Source organism: Salvelinus sp. IW2-2015, unplaced genomic scaffold (genome assembly GCF_002910315.2).
Source record: "Salvelinus sp. IW2-2015 unplaced genomic scaffold, ASM291031v2 Un_scaffold1614, whole genome shotgun sequence".
Lineage (NCBI taxonomy): Eukaryota > Metazoa > Chordata > Actinopteri > Salmoniformes > Salmonidae > Salvelinus > Salvelinus sp. IW2-2015.
This window is the reverse complement of record NW_019943033.1, coordinates 93,739-108,133: the sequence shown is the minus strand read 5'-3', so window position 1 is coordinate 108,133 and position 14,395 is coordinate 93,739. Positions and strand designations below refer to the sequence as shown.

At 44.7% G+C, this 14,395-nt stretch overlaps 1 protein-coding gene across 1 annotated transcript in view; it reads left to right on the top strand.

The window, feature by feature from the left end:
* The window catches only part of LOC112071433 (protein capicua homolog), a 65,572-nt gene that overhangs the window by 42,590 nt on the left and 8,587 nt on the right, over window positions 1-14,395 (top strand). The window contains 7 exon segments of the mRNA XM_070439391.1: window positions 8,870-8,981; window positions 9,149-9,331; window positions 9,446-9,584; window positions 9,774-9,952; window positions 10,110-10,248; window positions 10,593-10,690; window positions 10,850-11,508. Coding sequence (XP_070295492.1) covers window positions 8,870-8,981; window positions 9,149-9,331; window positions 9,446-9,584; window positions 9,774-9,952; window positions 10,110-10,248; window positions 10,593-10,690; window positions 10,850-11,508 — 1,509 coding nt within the window.

Sequence of the window (14,395 nt, the reverse complement as noted above, 5' to 3'; positions counted from 1 at the left end):
CATCAAACTGTCCACTTAGGAAGCAACACTGATTGACAATAAATGTCACATGCTGTTGTGCAAATGGAATAGACAACAGGTGAAATTATAGGCAATTAGCAAGACACCCCCAATAAAGGAGTGATTCTGCAGGTGGTGACCACAGACACTTCTCAGTTCCTATGCTTCCTGGCTGATGTTTTGGTCACTTTTGAATGCTGGCGGTGCTCTCACTCTAGTGGTAGCATGAGACGGAGTCTACAACCCACACAAGTGGCTCAGGTAGTGCAGCTCATCCAGATGGCACATCAATGCGAGCTGTGGCAAGAAGGTTTGCTGTGTCTGTCAGCGTAGTGTCCAGAGCATGGAGGCGCTACCAGGAGACAGGCCAGTACATCAGGAGACGTGGAGGAGGCCGTAGGAGGCAACAACCAGCAGCAGGACCGCTACCTCCGCCTTTGGTGCAAGGAGGGCACTGCCAGAGCTGCAAAAATTACCTCCAGCAGGCACAAATGTGCATGTGTCTGCTCAAACGGTCAGAACAGACTCCATGAGGGTGGTATGAGGCCCGACGTCCACAGGTGGGTTGTGCTTACAGCCCAACACCGTGCAGGACGTTTGGCATTTGCCAGAGAACAACCAAGATTGGCAAATTCGCCACTGGCGCCCTGTGCTCTTCACAGATGAAACAGGTTCACACTGAGCACATGAGCACATGTGACAGACGTGACAGAGTCTGGAGACGCCGTGGAGAACTTCTGTGCCTGCCAATCCTCCAGCATGACCGGTTTGTGTGGGTCAGTCGATTGGTGTAGGGTGCATTTCTTGTGGGGCCGCACAGCCAGACAAGAGTGTGCAAAGCTGTCAAGGCAAAGGGTGGCTACTTTGAAGAATTTAAAATATAAAATATATTTTGTTTTGTTTAACACTTTATTTGGTTACTACATGGTTCCACATGTGTTATTTCATAGTTGTGATGTATTCATTATTATTCTACAATGTAGAAAATAGTAAAATAAAGAAAAACCCTTGAATGATTAGGTGTGTTCAAACTTTTGACTGGTACTGTATATATTTATCTATTTATTAAACACGAGATACTTGTCTGATTCGCGCCCATCTCAGTGAACTAATCCATTGCGGAGCATGGCACAGTCCAAGAGGAAGGGGAGTGTGSTAGGATGCATAATGCACGTCTCTCTCCCGCAATTTGTGCACATTCATTGTTTCATAACTTAATTGTGAGAATTGTTTGTGTGTGATTGTTAGTCTATCAATTCCCCATTACATACTGTATATCACCAGTAGTAAATGTACCGTTAATTCCTATAATATCTAATCCATAATGTTTGTTTGGTTACGGTAATTTTTGTTATTGCATTTAATATATTGTTAATGCAGTCTTTTACCGTTGTCATTGTCAGAAGGGACACATTGTTAGCCTACACTACCTATAGTAAACTTGTGCGAAACAAGTTTTGGTTTATTTCATTCCATTTACGTGTTTTGTCAATTTAGTTATTGTCTTTTGTTTGGAGAAAAGTGACTGCTAGTTGAAGAAATGTGGAGTAAGGATGCATACCTGATTACGCAAAGAAGTAAGACTACAGGCTACCTTGCCTGTGTGCAAATGTAGGCCAATTTGGGGATCTGATAGTGTTTCTTATTGGCTTAACGCACCACCACTAATGAGCAGTGGAGCTTCTCAAAGTAATCTTTTCTTCACCTCATCCATTGAGTGGCAATAGTTCCTCAATGTATTTGAAATATCTTTCCAGCTCTCTCCCTTTCCACAACCACTCGGCGTGAAAGGGAAAAATATCATGCTCTGATCCAGTGGAAATGTCATAAAATAGTCCTACCCGATGAGCTCTTATAGCCTACGGTCTGGCCCGAGCTCAATGGAGCGAAACTCTAAAGGGCCCAGAATATTTTATACAATGTTGCAAGTTTGTTAGCATGAGCTTTTGGCTGACACAAGTTGATGCAATGTTTCAAGTTTCTTGCAGACAGGCCATGTATAGTCAATGTGATATTTATTTTTCTAAGGATATTTTCTACCTGGAGGCTCCATTGCTTTTATTTGTTGGCTTTATGTAGGCTATTTTTTACATAGTTGTAGTACTCGAGACCGGTCTTGAGTCCAGTCTCGAGACCACATATTGAGTCTTTTGGTCTTCTCTACATGTTGGATACATTTGTACTYGGTCTTGGCTCTGTCTTGGACAGCGATGACTCATAATTTCTTCCCAGAGTAAAAAAACTCATAATTATCAGCTTCCATTCAGTCACCACATAGAGCTGCTTCTCCAGGCCAAATATACACACCTTTCTTGAAACAGGAATGTCTTAACAGCCTTCATATCTATTATAGACAATATGCTTGCGCAGTGGCAAAYCTATAGGCCTCCAGTGTGTGACAGGTTAGTACAGTGGTGAACCTATAGGTCTTCAGTATGTGACAGGTTAGTACAGTGGCGAACCTATAGGCCTTCAGTGTGTGACAGGTTAGTACAGTGGCGAACCTATAGGCCTTCTGCGTGTGACAGGTTAGTACAGTGGTGAACCTATAGGTCTTCAGTGTGTGACAGGTTAGTACAGTGGTGAACCTATAGGTCTTCTGCATGTGACAGGTTAGTACAGTGGTGAACCTATAGGCCTTCAGTATGTGACAGGTTAGTACAGTGGTGAACCTATAGGTCTTCAGAGTGTGACAGGTTAGTACAGTGGTGAACCTATAGGCCTTCAGTTGTGACAGGTAGTACAGTGGTGAACCTATAGGCCTTCAGTGTGTGTACAGGTTAGTACAGTGGTGAACCTATGGTCTTCAGTGTGTGACAGGTTAGTACAGTGGTGAACCTATAGTCTTCAGTGTGTGACAGGTTAGTACAGTGGTGAACCTATAGGCTTCAGTGTGTGACAGGTTAGTACAGTGGTGAACCTATAGGTCTTCAGTGTGTGACAGGTTAGTACAGTGGTGAACCTATAGGCTTCAGTGTGTGACAGGTTAGTACAGTGGTGAACCTATAGGTCTTCAGTGTGTGACAGGTTAGTACAGTGGTGAACCTATAGGTCTTCAGTGTTGACAGGTTAGTACAGTGGTGAACCTATAGGCTTCAGTTGTGACAGGTTAGTACAGTGGTGAACCTATAGGTCTTCAGTGTGTGACAGGTTAGTACAGTGGTGAACCTATAGGCCTTCAGTGTGTGACAGGTTAGTACAGTGGTGAACCTATAGGTCTTCAGTGTGTGACAGGTTAGTACAGTGGTGAACCTATAGGCCTTCAGTGTTGTGACAGGTTTAGTAATTCTGAGGGATCAACTCTAATATCAGCGCACTTATGTAGGAGAGTGCACTTTTTGTACAACACAAAGGGCCAGTGGTGTAGGGTATACGCAGGTACAGTTTAAGATGTATACTCACTTTTTCCCCAGTGTACTTTGCCTATACTAACTTAATCCCTGCTGATGAGTATCAAAGTAGTGTAGTGGAGGTGTACGACTTATCAATTAGGAAGTACAGTAGAGAAATCATTCACAAAGTAGCCTACAAATCGCAAAGCAAGTGAAATATATTCACATGCACACAGCCTAGTTTCAATGGAATATCATCTGCAGGCAGTAAGAGTGTGTAGCTTTCAGATGGGTTTGGCATGGAGCAGCTCAGAGAAGAATGACATCGGTAGCTGGTAGGGTAGGAAAGAAGTTTGAATGTACGATATCTACCAGTAAATGCTAACTAAGGCAACAAAGGATATGCAAACCAGGTATTTAAAMAGTTTAGTCAGGAGAGTTGGTTAGTAGGCTATTTGTAATGCGCGATTGTCATCATGCACTGTTTGCATCAGGGGCGCAGACATGGATGGGCCTGGGTGGACAGAGGCCCACCCACTGGGGAGCCAGGCCCTGACAGGCCCACCCAATCAGATTGATGTGGTTTAAGCGTTGTTGTGGACTTACATGCTGACCAGACCTGGGCGCGTGCATCCGCGTGTGCCATCGCACGCATGTCGATTTTGTCCATCCAGACGTGATCAGGACACGCAGGTTGAATTATCAAAACAAACTCTGAACCAACTATATTAATTTGGTGACTGGTCAAAAAGCATTAAACTTTCATGGCATTCTATATTATTTTTTTTTTTGTGATTTTGAGATTGAAAATCTGAAAAATCTATAGGAAAACGCATAAAAACCAATTGGATTTTTCACACAGGTGCCTTTTCTGGGCGGCCTGTTTGGGAACTTTTTGGCAAAATTAGAATTGACCAACTTCTCCAGGACAACTACATAGGGCCGATGACAAGACAGCAGTCACACACAGCATGATGTTAAAGGATAAGCTGTCCATAAACTCTGACATAATAAGCCAGTAGGTCCCAATCATAAGAATACAAAAACACAACCATTAAGCATTTCCCAATCAAAATGTACAACTATTACTTCCCAATGCAAAAAGCATTTCACGTTTAGCACACAAAGTAATTGGTGACCTGAAGTTTAAAGTGGAATTGACAACGTTTTWACTACTTTGCAGATATGAAACAGACAATCATAATATCAGTCAAAAATATCAAATTCCCAGTTTATGCTACAAAACCAACTTTATAAGATATATTTTTTAAATAGGTTATATTTGACTCAATGTTCCATGACATACACAAAGGCATTGTTGGCAGAATAGATGGATGCAGTTCAATGCATGATTAATATAATTCAGCAATACAATGAATGGTACATTGTTTGCTGCCTCCATTCGGGAAGCACTGTTTCAGTTTCAATGACTCTATTTTGGACAAAAACTGACAAATGTAACTAACGCTGGGAATGTCAATACAATCAAACTATCAAGGGCAATGATCACAAGTCAGTCATAACGTGGCTAATAGGCTACTGTATCTATTTATGTAGCGAGCTAAAAACACAGAGCCTAATGTTAGCTAGCTGCTAGGAGGACGTCATGCCATTAGAGGAGTGGGTGGGTGAGTGACTGACTTTTTCCCCTCATACTGTTTTTCGGTGGCTATACATAGCTAGAGACGCAGGTATCTTGAACGACTGTTAGCATATCTCTTGCGTTTGCAAATTCACTCTGGCTATCTACTCTGATTTCAGAGTACTCTCGTCTGAGTGTGCCAGAGCGCAGAATAACTGATGAATTTACGAATGAGTAACACCCGCTGAATATGTCAGTAAACGTAGGCAAAAAAAGGTAATAGTTAGTCACGAACGTTCTAGATGACAGGTAAACAACCTAATCAGTTCTGCTAGGGCGAGTAAAATGGTCAGAGTGAGGTGTTCTCTCATTTGTGTCTGGAAGTAGTTAACTAGTAAGCTAGCCAACTTTAGCCAGTTAGCTTGGGTGCTTGGTTGGGACAAGCATGCATTGGTAGGCAAGCTGCAGGAGGTCGTGGAGGCTACAATTACGCATCGTTTAAACATACGTAATTGTTCCTTTGTTAGATTTTAGCTCATCTTGCTATGGCTAGCATTCGTTGATGATCTTGTTGTTATGTGCATAACTAAGGGAGAGAGAGCCTACCTTTACATGGTTGTTTGATCAATAGGACTGTGAAGTTCCCAAATGTAAGAGGACTCCCGTGGTGTTTATATATATTTGCAGAAATCCATTCCAGGGGTATTTTGTGGTTTTTGGTGAATGTGTTCTAATGATTTAACTTGTTTGGGATAGGGGGCAGCATTTTCACTTTTGGATGAATAGCATGCCCAGAGTGAACTGCCTCCTACTCAGTCCCAGATGCTAATATATGCATATTATTATTATTAGTATTGGATAGAAAACACTCTGACGTTTCTAAAACTGTTTGAATGATGTCTGTGAGTATAAGAGAACTCATATGGCAGGCAAAAACCTGAGAAAAAAATCCAAACAGGAAGTGCGAAATCTGAGGTTTGTAGTTTTTGAACTCAGCCCCTATCGAATACACAGTGGGATATGGGTTATTTTTCACTTCCTAAGGCTTCCACTAGATGTCAACCGTCTTTAGAAAGTGGTTTCAGGCTGCTCRTGTGAAGGGGGGCCGGATGGGAGCTGTTTTACTAAGGTGTCTGCCTACAGCCTCGTTCTCAGTCACGCGCTTTCACTTGAGAGGTTGCTCTCGTTCCAGTGCAATTCTACAGACAATGGAATTCTCCGGTTGGAACAGTATTGAACTTTTATGATAAAAACATCCTAAAGATTGATTCTATACCTAGTTTGACAAGTTTCTTCGACCTGTAATATAACTTTTTGAACGTTTCGTCCGAATGGACCAGATTGCGCTTTTGGATTGTTTACCAAACGCCCTAACAAAAGAAGCTATTGGACATAAATGTACATAAATGATGGACATTATCGAACAAAACAAGCACTTATTGTGGAACTGCGATTCCTGGGAGTGCATTCTGATGAAGATCATCAAAGGTAAGTGAATATTTATATATGAATAATGTTGACTACTCAACATGGCGGAGATTTCTCTGGCTGGTTTGGGCTCTGAGTGCCATTCTCAGATTATGCTTTTTCCGCAAAGTTTTTTTGAAATCTGACACAGCGGTTGCATTAAGGAGAGGTATAACTTGTATTGTCATCTACATTTATGAAGAGTATTTCTGTTGAAACGATGTGGCTATGCACTATCACTGGATGTTTTTGGAACTAGTGAATCTAACGCGCCAATGTAAACTCAGATTTTTTGTTATAAATATGAACTTCATCAAACAAAACATGCATGTATTGTGTAACATGAAGTCCTATGAGTGTCATCTGATGAAGATAATCAAAGGTTAGTGATTAATTTTATCTCTTTCTGCTTTTTCTGACTGCTATCTTTCGCTGGAAAAAKGGCTGTGCTTGTGGTTTGATGGTGACCTAACATAATCGTTTGTAGTGCTTTCGCTGAAAAGGATATTTGAAATCGGACACTTTGGTGGGATTATCAACAAGAATACCTTTAAAATGATATCAGACACATGTATGTTTGAGGAATTTTAATAATGAGATTTCTGTTTTTTTAAATTTGGCGTCCTGCACTTTCACTGGCTGCTGTCGTATCGATCCCGGTAGCGGAATGCAGACATAAGAAGTTAAACTCAGTTTTTCACAATTCCTGACATTTAATCCTAGTAATAATTCCTTGTTTTAGGTCAGTTAGGATCACAACTTTATTTTAAGAATGTGAAATGTCAGAATAATAGTAGATAGAATGATTTATTTCAGCTTTTATTTTTTTCATCGCATTCCCAGTAGGTCAGAAGTTTACAGTATTTGGTAGCATTGCCTTTAAATTGTTTAACTTGGGTCAAATGTTTTGGGTAGCCTTCCACAAGCTTCCCACAATAAGTTGGGTGAATTTTTCGGCCCATTCCTTCTGAAGAGCTGTGTAATGAGTCAGGTTTGTAGTCCTATGTACGCACACAGCTGTTTTTCCAGTTCTGACCCAACAATTGCTAATAGGGATTGAAGGTACAGGAGCTTTGTGAATGGCACTACCCAATACCTTGACTGTGTTGTCGGTTAAAGGAGCACATTCTTTGCCACAAAGGACTGTTGAAGGACAAGTATTGTGCGCGAAGACGTTGGAGGTCATATGCGGTCAATAAAGACCCTGATTGCGACCAAGCTTTAAAAACTTCCTGACTGAGTTGGTCTTGACGCATGTTGCTTCACTATACATCACATCAATTGTCCTACCATGGGATGGGCCATCATGTGCCTGAACGTTCGCACCAAAGTCCCTCACTGCAGCTAAAGCACCGCCCACTACATGATTGCTGCACCCGGAGGCGTGCTTTCGGGATTAGGTGGTCGTATCTCGGCTTTGCAAGCCTCCCTTTTTCCTGCCAAACTATAACTAGATGGTCATTATTGCCAAACATGTTTCTATTTTTGTTCATCAGACCAGAAGGACACTTTTTCCAAAAGTACCGCGTCTTATATGCTCCCCATGTGCAGTTTGCAAACGGTAATCTGGATTTTTTTTATGCCCGGTTTCTGGAGCAGTGGCTTCTTCCTTGCTTGAGTAACGGTTTAGGATTACTGTCCGATATAGGAGAACCTTGCTCTCTCACTGCTGGCTATAAATGATAACTTTTGTACTGTTTTCCCTCAAGCTCTTTCAAAGGTCGCTTGGCTGTTAGTTCTGGGATTGCATTATGCACTTCTTTAGCGCAAAAAGTCCGTTCATACTCTAGGACGCAAACAGACAGCATCTCCTCTCCTGAGCGGTATAAGGCTAGCGTGGTCCATGGTGTTTATACTTGCGTAAATATTGTGATTGTACAGATGAAGCGTTGATACTTCAGGCATTTGGAAATTTGCTCCTAAGGTGAACTAGACTTGTGGAGGTCTACAAACTACTTCTCTTTAGAGGTATTGGCTTCGATTGTTTTTGATCTTCTCCCATGGATGTCAGAGCTGAGGCACTCGAAAGTTAGTTGAAGGAGTAGCTCTGATAAATACTATCCGACAGGTAACACCTCCCCAAGTGAGCTGGAATGATGTAATTGGACTAATCAGAAAGCGTCTCTACAAGCCAATGATGTCATTTATCTGGAATTTTCCAACGTGCTTCAAGGCCAGCTCAACTAGTGTATGACACACTTCTAGACCCGCTGGCAGTGTGATACATTGTGACATATAAGTGAATAATCTGTCTGTAAACAATTGTTGGGAAAATTACTTGTGTCATGCACAAAGTAGATGTCCTAAACGACTTGCCAAAACTATAGTTTGTTAACAAGCAATTTGTGGAGTGGTTGAAAACGAGTTTTAATGACTCCGACCTAAGTGTATGTTAACTTCTGACTTCAACTATATATATATATGTATATGTTTCAGTCAGAGATATCTGATGTTCTCATGGTTCTGTCTCCACCGGTCTGTCTCTCAGGTTCTTCCCCAGTGTTCTTCCTGAGCCGCCCTTGTCTGTGACTCCTGTGAAGAGACGCACTCAGTCCCTCAGCGCCCTGCCTAAAGACGGGGACAAGATCAGCCCTGGCAAGGTAACCTCTCACCTCTCTCTCTTACTTATTTTCTCAATTCATCTCTTACCTTACTTCTCTTACCTTCCGTTCCTCATTTAATCACATTGTTAAAAGAGGAGCATCCCTGGCAAGGCGCTCTGGCTTTGTCTCACCCTATCATCTAATCATTCTTTCCTCCCTCTCAGAGGGAGAAGGACCACATCAGGCGGCCGATGAACGCGTTCATGATCTTCAGTAAGCGTCATCGAGCGCTGGTGCACCAGAGGCACCCCAACCAGGACAACCGCACGGTTAGCAAGATCCTGGGCGAGTGGTGGTACGCCCTGGGGCCCAAAGAGAAGCAGAAGTATCATGACCTCGCCTTCCAGGTGTTACACACACACCAATTTAGTGCAATGGTTTAGTCTGACCTGACTAAGCAGCCAAAAAATGAATGTATTTTGTTTGCTCATCCTCTATCTCTCTCTTTCCTTCTTTCTCAGGTGAAGGAGGCCCACTTTAAGGCCCATCCAGACTGGAAGTGGTGCAACAAAGACAGGAAGAAGTCTAGTTCTGATGGCCGAGGGCTCCCGGGGCCGGGGGGCAAAGACATTAGAGAAAGGAGCATGTCTGAGACCACCGGTGAGTCACACACTGTTGCTCAATACACCCAAATAAGAGATAACAGAAAGGAAGAGATGTTCATTTGATTGCCACGGTTTCCTCTGAGCTCTGTCATCACTAAAACATTATAATTGAATATCTATCTAGCTCTCTCTTTCCTCTCGCTATGCACCACTGTCTCTCTCCCCCTTACTTTCTCTCTCCCAGAGCCCCATGGTGTGGAGCTGAAAGGGGTGGGGCCTGGCCTGCTGGGTGTGTCTGAGCGGAATCCAGGAGAGGGGCATGTAGGTCAGCTACCCCGCCCCCGAGCCTTCTCCCAGAGTGCCATGCACAGCCTGGAGAGGAGTGAGAAGGGCAACACACAGGCCCTGGCCGAACTGTCACAGGTAAGGCCATGCTGCATAATGTTGTTTTCACCACAGCCACTTTATTCAAATGATAAACAGAGGTTTCTTAGTTTGGTGTGTCAATTCTGACTCGTCCCTCTCATCCATCACTTTGTTGTTTTTATATCTGGATCCTCTCCTCCTCTTCCTCGCTCAGATGTGTGGGGATGGTGGTGGCCAGTTTTCGGGGCGTGCCCAGACCCTGTCCCGGTCTCAGAGGGGGGTCAGTGAGGACATGACCAGTGATGAGGAACGCATGGTCATCTGTGAAGAGGAGGGAGATGATGATGTCATCGGTGAGAAACTAAGCTGCTGTGACATCTCAACAACAATTATAATCTTATTTTGGAGTAAGCCCCTGTAAACACGTAAAACTCAGGTTATTACACTGCTGGGAAACACAATACTACTGGGAGCTCTTTTCCCATAATGACATCATCTTAATTGGACAGTTTGAGAAATAACTCAGAAATTCAATTCAATTGCGCTTCAGGGACAATAAATGTATCTGGTCGCAGGAAATTACACAAACGATTCCCAGACATGCATATTACGTGTACAATATACTGGCAGGGGAAGTTAGAAATGGGTGTTTATGCACATAAACCATGAGTACCCTCACTCCCCTTTCCCCCTACAGAGGACCTGTACCCTGCCAGCTCCATAGACCTGAAGTGTAAGGAGAGAGTGACGGACAGCGACAGTGACAACGCCTCTGGGAACGAGAGCGATCGCAAGGTAAGTCTCTTCCTTTATCAAGGCTAGATTGAGTTACAGTTGTCTGACTGATCATGTTGTTGATATAGTACCATTATTTAGAGAAGTGGAAAATGTTTTAGACCTTCTGCTWTTCACCCTGCTACAGACATCTAGTTGTTTCTCTTTCTGTCTCTGCAGCGTGTCTTTGCTCCAGTGATCTGCTCTTCCTCCTCCCAGCCCACCCCCCACGGACGCTCCGTCTCTCTCTCCTCCTACCCTTCCAAACGCTACGACGAGGAGAGAGGGGGGCTCTCAGACCGCAGGAGGAAGAGAGGAATAGAGGGAGGAGGTGGTGATGGAGGAGGAGTGGCATCCCTCTCTCTTTCCCTGTCCTCCTCAGGCCACTCTGTCATCTCCAGCCCCGGAGGCCCATTTCCGTCTGCCCTTGCCCCCCTTGGCCTGTCTCCTGTCCTGGGCTTAGGGGCTGTCAGAGTGGCATCTACAGTGGTGACCAACGTGGTTCGTCCAGTCGTGAGCACGCCAGTCCCCATCGCTAGTAAACCCCGAGATGGAGCAGCTTCATCCATTCCTCACCCACCAGACAGGAGGTCCCTCCCATCGCAACAAGCGCAGCTTCTGATTGGCTCCGGAGTAGGAAGCGGAGGGCCTGGGTACTACTCCTCACCCAATCCCATAGGTGCAGGGGCAGGTCCAGGGGGGCTAGTGACCAGCTTGGTGTTCCCGGGGCACAGCCAGCCCACTGTCCAGCTCATCAGTCCCTCCCCCCATCCGTCCTCCCACCACCAGCTGCCCCCCCGAGAAAAGAAGCAGAGGAAAGAAGACGAGAGAAAGAGAGAGCGAAAGGAGAGAGAAAGAGGAGGAAGGAGCTAGGAAAGAGAGGTAGAAGGAAAGAGAGCGAGGGAGAGAGAAAGGAGAGAAAGAGGAGAGAGGAGAAGAAGAGAAGGAGGGAGAGAGAAAGAGAGAGAGGGCAGAGAGAAGATAAGAGAGGAGAGAGGGAGACCAGAGAGAGAGAAGAGAGAGAAGAGAGAGATGGAAAGAGGATATGAGAGAGGAAAGAAGAGAGAGAGAGAGGGCAGAGGAAAGAAGAGGAGAGGAAAGAGAGTAAGAGAGGCGAGAGAAGAGGAGGAGAGAGAAGGAGAGGAAGAGAGAGGGGAGAGGAAAGAGAGGAGAGGAAAGGAGAGAAAGAGGAGGAGAGGAAAGAGAGAGAGAGAGGGGAGAGAAAGAGGAGGAGAGGAAGCAAGAGGAAGGTGAGCGAAAGAGAGAAGAGGATACGAGAGAAAAGAGAGAAGAAAGGAAGAGAAGAGAGGAGAGTTTAGGGAAAGAGAGAGAGAGAGGAGAGGAAGAAGAGGAAAGAGAGAGAGAAAGCGATGAGAGAGAGCAGGAGGACGAGAAGCGACGACGAGAGGAGGAGAGGAAAGAGACAGAGAAGAGAGAGAGAGAGAGAAGGAAAGAGGAGGAGAGGAAAGAAGAGAGAGAGGAAATAGGAGGAGAGGAAAGAGAGCGCAGAGGAAAGAGCAGCGAGAGGAGAGGAAAGAGAGCTGATAGGAAAGAGAGCGAGAGAAAGAGACGGAAGGAAGAGAGAAGAGAGAGATGTAAAGAGAAGGAGAGCGTAGAGAGAGCGAGAGAAAGGAAAGACGAGAGAGAGGAAAGAGAAGAGGGAGAGAGGAGCAGACAGAAGAGCAGGAGAGAAGGCAGAGAGAGGAGAGGAAAGAGAGAGAGAGGGAGAGGAAAGAGCAGGAGAGAGGAGAGGAGAGGATTTTAGAAGAGAGAGGAGCAGGAAAGGTGAGACAAGATGAGGAACAGAATTGATCACGCGAGCAAACCGACGAGGCCGATATAGAACGTCGTGAGGACCGATTACGTGCAACAGAAGTACCGACCGAGACGAGCGTAGGAGAGAAAGAGGATAAAGAGACAAAAAGTGAATAAAGAGGAAGAACCTGAAGCGGGCATAGACAAGTTAGCAGGATCTGAAAAGAGGAAAGCAAAAGAGATAAAGAGATGATGTATAGACGAGAAATTTTATGTGAGAGTATGATGAAGATAGAGTAGAAGAAGAGAGGAGGAGAAAGGATAAGAAAGAAGAAACCTTAAAGAGAAATGCCAGAACGTAATGTGAAGGAGGCCAAGAAAACATTGTTATGAGGAGCCCGATAGGTAAACCGAGCATGGACTGAATAAGAGAATTGAAGTGGAGATAGCGACCAAGATAATTAAAAGATAGGATTAAAAGTTGAGAAGCACAAGATGTCTTTAGCGATAGGCCCGGAGAGTGAGTAAACCTGAGGAGACGAAGGGGTGATCCTCAATAAGAGATATGTAAGCTTCTATTTCGCACTTACAGTCGAGAAACCCCTCCTATAATGTACCATCCCCAGTACTCACCCAGGTTCCAAGCCCCTCCAACCTATAACCCCCAAAACCCCCTACATTGTAGTACAGCGACCTATCTAAGCAACAAGTATCAAGTCAGTGAGACCCCATTTGAGAAATTTTAGTATTCATACGAGGTGACAGTTACCACTCCATTGCTTATACTCAATTACCATGTATCAACAAATGCCGACGATTCCCGGTGTTCGTATGATGGTTGAATTAACTCAAGAGCGTTAAGGTTAACCGGTTTATGAGCCTTATGTTGTCCTAGGAATACGCCCATATATAGAATGAGAACACGATTGTGTATAAGGGTTCCCACCTGTCTGTTCGAGTCGTCTGTGAGGATTGCACTTAGCTACCCTCCCTCTCTCATGTCCCCCACTCCTCTCATGCCTCTCCAAGCGCCTTCCCTCCACCTTGCGATGTGAACCCTTTTCAGCATCCTTCCTCGGGCCTCCCGGGCTACCCGCTGAGCTCCCTATGGCGAGGTATCATGCACGCTTGGCTATGCGCTCCTCCCTATCACATATATCCATTCTACGCACTACCTAAGTCAGACCACCTTACTTTGACTATGCTACAATTCCACAAAACAGCCTAATTTTCAGGACTTCTCTTCTTTCCTATCTCACCCTTCACGCTCTAGCCTACCCAACCCATCGTTCAACTCTATACCATACTCTTTCCCTTCTCTGCGAACTGCGTATCATCATAAAAGACAGGCTCCTACCCCAGAGCAGTAGTCCGGAAGATTGTTCAGACATCCCTCCGATTGTCTTGCTCCTCCCACTGAACTGAGGCTCGATTGACTTTCTGTCCAGAGTTGACCTGCGGTCTGGACCAATTTTCACCAAACCTGTCTTCCCTCCACTGTACTGGCATCGGATGTCCCCAGACCCTCCCACCATGGCTCCTATTGTTCCTTGCCCTCCTCAGTACGTCAATCTTACATAGAATCTCACTCAACGAGTAATTATACGAGCAATAACCGATTGCCCGTGTCCAGAAATTACACAGCAACATGTGAACCCAGAGAGAAGAATTGGGAAGAGAGAAGGAAGAGAAATATGGGGTTATAAACCCAGAATTTACGTTCTACCTGATACATCTACGATCATCATAACTAGTCTACAGTCTTGTGCCCCTATTGAGAGCGTGTCGCTCTCGTTACTCCCTCTCTTACTTAGCGGGGGGGCTGCTTTTTTTTCTCTGACTCTGCCTGTTCCTTCTTTCCTCGCCCACTTGTCCTCTGCCTCGTCTGCTCTACTGTCCTAGCTCCTTCTCTTCTCATACATTGGTCCTAGTCTCTTCCCTCTCTTCTGCTTTCCCATCTACATCCACTTC